Below are 5,185 nucleotides of genomic sequence, written 5' to 3' on the forward strand. Positions count from 1 at the left end.
ATCCAGGGAGAGCAGACGGGAGCAGGCAGCAGCACTACCCAGAGGGCCCACCACAGTCGGGGGATGGAACCTGAAGGGAGAAACACTGGCATGACCACCCTAGTAACTGAGAGAGTATTTCACATTATATATGTTTTTTAATGGTTTTAAAATTCTGATTTAAAAACAAACTCAGATAGACAAACATTTATTATCATGCCTTCTAAAAGAAAAGGAAAGTGTAATAATAATTTCCAATAAAAACAACATAATCAATGTGAGGCTAAAAAAACACTGAAAAACAGATTAAGATTTGCTTTCAAATTTAAACACGATCTCGTTCATGCTGGAAGAATCCTGGCACACTTCCTTCTTGGCAGCACTACAGTATTGTGCCAAGTTTGTTTGGCAGCAGTCTCCTCACCTGTTGGGGATGTTTTGGGCTTCGTTGGAGAACCTCATGAGCCGGCCCTGAATCTCAATGCCCACGTTGAAGGCTAACAGGAGGTCCATCCCACTGGGCTTGGCGTTGCCAGGCAACATCTGAGCAATAGCGAGCAGGGCAGGAAGGACCGCCCCTGAGGGGTGAGTGGCTGGGTGCCAGGTATCATCGAAGTCCATTGAATGGACCTGCAAAGAAGACAGTAAGGGCACAGTAAGTGTCTGGCACAGTGTGACATCTCCAGTGACATTCCTGACTGCGAGGAAGCCTGGCCGTGCCCCATCTTCCTACAAAAGAAACCTCAAGGACATGGATACAAACTTGAACTTTCATACACAACGGGATAATGGGAATGTGTCCTTAATACAGTCACTGCCCGATGGGCACATGTCCATTATAATGAACACATCACTATTGTTTAATTGATATTATATTTGCACAATTGAGGCATTACTTTGGTTTTGAATTTTCTGCATTATGGAAAAGTTTTTCTCCTTTGACTTTTTATAGAACTACTCCTTAATCATCTGCTAAGTAACCTGTAAAGTACACTTGTTGGCTTTTCTCAAACAATTGCTTAAAACAAGAGATAAAATGAACATTTAAACTATTTTATGTTGAAATAATAACACATCTCTTCCAAGAGCTATTGATTTGTGTATGTATATACTGATAGTAAATATTGGCAACCCAGCCTCACGATGATTTATGTTTTGGAATGCAGTATTTCAAGGGGTGTTTTCATGGAAATTAGTTGCAGACAGTGTAATGAAAAATGACACACGCTGCACAACTTGTCAGCTGCTACAATGTGCTCATTTCATGGACTACAGCTTTACAATTTGAAAGGGCTGAGCATTATGTAAACAAATTCAGAGGCTTACCGCTACTCCATTGACAAAGGCTGCCAGACTCGGAGAGAGTCTTGTGTGCCCTCGACCAAAGACTGAACTGATGTAATCTGGAGCATACATTTGCTGCAAAGAGAGTTAATCACAGATCATTATAGGATCTGAACGTTCTTTAAGATGGAAACAAGCAAGTTCAATTCTTGATTATCATCACCCTGGTTTGACAATGCAAATTTCAACTGGAATGGTGACTGTTCAGTGAAATGGGGTAAGTACTGAAGGAATGGTTTATATTAAAATTGTACTGCCAGGGCTCATTTCTTTGGCCTGTGTGCCCTCTGTACCATAGCCCAGTGCAAGCCTCAGCTGAAGGATTACCTGGCAGTGCTGCAGAGCCAGCTGGAAGACGTGGGAGGTGCTTCCCAGCAGCCCCACCCCGATGCTGTCCAGGATCATCCTCTTACTGCGGTGCAGCACAGTGTCTGACAGCTGGCCCGGGTGCACAGAGTGGATGAACCCTCCAAAACTGCTGGTGACTGTCTCCTCTGGGGCAGGCCTTTCCTGCACTGCAGGGCAACAAACAGCAGGTCAGTCTCTGCCTGTGCCTCACTTTAGTATTCAGAGCATCAACTCTACAATAATGGACTAAAATAACAACATCTAAACATAATCGGGTCCATTCAATTAGCGTTAGTATGAAATCCTTAAATCGACATTATTTACACAGTTTTTTTTTTTCTTCAAGTAGCTTTTTAAAACGTTTACCTTCAACTGCAGATTTGTGTAGAAGTCGCAGGCAGGAAAAGTGCCTTGGAGTTCTCTGAAACTAATTTAAAAAGGAATCAGATAAAATTAATATGCTATATGACAGAAAATAATAATAATAATAATAATAATAATAATAATAATAATAATAATAATAATAATAATAATAATGCACACATTTCTGAGAGTTTGAGTGCAGTGATTACCTTGAGTGCTGAGAGCATGGTGTTGTTCAGTAGGTTGCTGTGTATCACAGTGTTCTGTCACTGAGCTGTGTATCTGCCGTGGTTTCATCCTCTTTATATATTTTTCATACCGGGATACCCATTGCCCAACAGGTTCCAAACCCTCCTTCTTTTAGTGAAACTATTCAACTAATTGGGGGGATTTTTCTAATCTGACCAGGAAACGGGTTCTGTAATAAGCAGGAAGGGGTCTGGACTCTTGGGGAATCCCCCTCTTTCTCTGTTCTGGGAGGACACTTACTGAGAACTTGGGTCGATCACACTGACACGCAGCTGGCAGTTTTTTATTGTATGCTTTTATATCGAGAACTTAGCACTGGGAGACCCCCTGCCTGAATGGTCCTTCAAGATGGGCCTGATCGACAAGTTAAAAATCTATTTTAACATGTCCAGCTGGCAGCACAGTGTCTTAAAGCGAGGCATGTTGCCCTCTAAATAATTAGGTAGGAAAGTATAACAATAATGTTAAACATAAAAAAAGACATGATATTTATATTATCATGCAATGCTGGCTCTGAGGATCAGCCTTGATTTGGACTCCCCAGCGCATCAGCATGCACAACTTTTGAATTAATTTTGTTTATTTAATTATTTTTAACTTTTATTATTTATATTTATTGGAATGAATTAGTTCATTCTTTTTCTGTTGAGTCCTGCTGGCATAATCGTGTTCAGTCTGTTGATCCATTTACTTTCTTTTATTCTTCTAGATGTCGCATTGTCTAGTTTTAGCTGTTCTAATACTACAAACTTTACATCATTCATGTCATGTCCTTGACTGGTGAAGTGCTGTACTATTGGGTCATTCATTTTTGATTGCTAATTATTGAAAGGTGGTCTGAATTATTTTATATAAAGTTGTTCCAGTCTCTCCAAAATAATTTATTTCATCACATTTCTCACAGGCTATTCCATAAACAGCATTGCTATTTTTGAAGTAGATATTAGTATTTAGTGGATATGTGTTGTTCTTGTGTTTAATTATATTTTTTCTTTTGTCCATGTATTTACACACTTTACATGTACCAGTGCAAGTATCTGTAGAATCTATTGTGACTTTTATGTTTACTGTGAACTAAAATATCACCTAAATTAGCTTCTCTTTAGAATGCCTTTAGAACTGGGGCCTTAAGAAATACTTTTTCAATTTTTCTGAATTATGTAGAATCGCAAGCGTTTCCAAACTATCTTAGAAATATTAAGCAAAAGTTTAGAGTAAGTCATTACTAAGGGGACGCTTTTGACCTTTTTATCTCTATTTTTATAATCTAGTAGATCATCTCTTTTTAGTTTATCCACTTTTCTTAACGTTGTCTCTATAATTCTTTCTTTGTATCCTTTTCTTTTAAGATTTGTTTTTAATTCATTTCTATATATATATATATATATATATATATATATGTATATATGTTATATATATAATATAATATATATTAATAATAATAATAATAAATATAATAATAATAATAATAATAATAATAATAATAATAATAATAATAATAATGTGTTTAATTCGCGGGTTTATAAATCGTTTCTGTATTGAGGAATTGTGGGTGCTCTCGGGGTAGCTCTTAGCTTTTATTGTTGTTGGTTTTTTGCATTTTATTTCATACAAAGATACAATCAAACAACAAAATAATACGTTAAAGGGAAATACGTGTGCGATATTTGCGGTTCTTGGAGCTGGGAGACACTGGTTAGACGAGTAGCCTAAGAGCTGGAGCAGGTCAGACCAGCTAGGAGCTGGGAGATGCTGGTCAGACTAGAAAGAGCTCATAAACTATTCACACCAGCTTAAGTTTTTCCAAAACACAACATTAGCTGGTGACCATCTAGTGCTGGAATTTGAACGTTTATTTTATAATTACGTAATGCGTTCAAATATGTATGTATAAAGAACACAAAATCTAGTTATGTACAGCAAATACCTCACAGCAATATCTAATCAAAAGCAATATCTAACATGTTGTTATATTCTTAATGTCTAGTTTTAAAATAGCATACAAACCTGCATGTCTGTGGCCAAATTCTAAATTGTTTAGGGAAACGGAAGAATTTCTTTCTGCTAACTGTACAGATGGAAATGCGATTTATGTCTTTCTGAATATGCCATTATGTCACTGCACCTATTCTTTTACGGTTATTTTCAATCCATGCTTTTGTTTTACAGTACCAATCAACGATTATGAGAAAACACACGTGAACTTACTTAAAGTTATATAAGGGTACTACTCTAGCCTGTGGAGATATTAAAGGATTTTGTAAGGGCTAGTGTGGCAAATGCGTGCAGTTACTGATCAGACAAAAGAAAGCAATTTAATCTTCCTTATTATAAGCACAAGCTTGATCTCTCTATCTTTTACCGTGGAGTCAACGAGTCCAGCCCTGACTAACAAAACACGACCACACGCGAAATCAACTCATTCTCATCGACTGGTACTGAAAATGCGAGGATTGAATATAATCGCACAGGCGGGGAATCTACCCTTCAGTTAACACGTTTATACAAGTTCCTACCCGTTTTAAGTAATAGTTTATCTTTTTCAAACATTAAAAACTATGAAACGCGAGCAAATACACCACCCTAACTCCTAGCACCCAAAAAGACCAGAAACGGAGGGGCGCTGGCGCAAATATGATCGCATGCCCGGGGCGCTAAAACGTTTAGTTAAGGCTCTGCTATAAAAAACAAACAAAAAACGAAACTCTGACCTCTTAAAGTCCACATTGCAGCTGAAGAGAAACCTTGCTGACCAGGTACTGTATTACCAATCGTGTCTCATATTTTTAGAGTTAGACAGATGCTTGTTTGATTATATAGAAGCTATTTAATTGTATTTATATAAATTATGTTAGTATTTGCTTATTTTTTATTTATTAAAAGTACCAACTATTTTTGTTAA

The 5,185-nt window shown here is 37.3% G+C and overlaps 1 protein-coding gene across 1 annotated transcript; it reads right to left on the minus strand.

The window, feature by feature from the left end:
* Positions 1 to 2,565, minus strand: LOC121310679 (cis-aconitate decarboxylase-like; the record flags this gene model as incomplete). Its single annotated transcript, XM_041243679.1, has 6 exons — positions 2,244 to 2,565; positions 2,038 to 2,098; positions 1,651 to 1,838; positions 1,306 to 1,398; positions 404 to 609; positions 1 to 70 (listed from the first exon to the last, which is right to left on the minus strand). Coding segments are annotated over exons 1-6 (636 nt in total), but the record flags the coding sequence as incomplete, so codon positions are not given.
* Between the last annotated feature and the right edge of the window lie 2,620 nt (positions 2,566 to 5,185).

Source organism: Polyodon spathula, unplaced genomic scaffold, assembly GCF_017654505.1.
Source record: "Polyodon spathula isolate WHYD16114869_AA unplaced genomic scaffold, ASM1765450v1 scaffolds_2345, whole genome shotgun sequence".
Lineage (NCBI taxonomy): Eukaryota > Metazoa > Chordata > Actinopteri > Acipenseriformes > Polyodontidae > Polyodon > Polyodon spathula.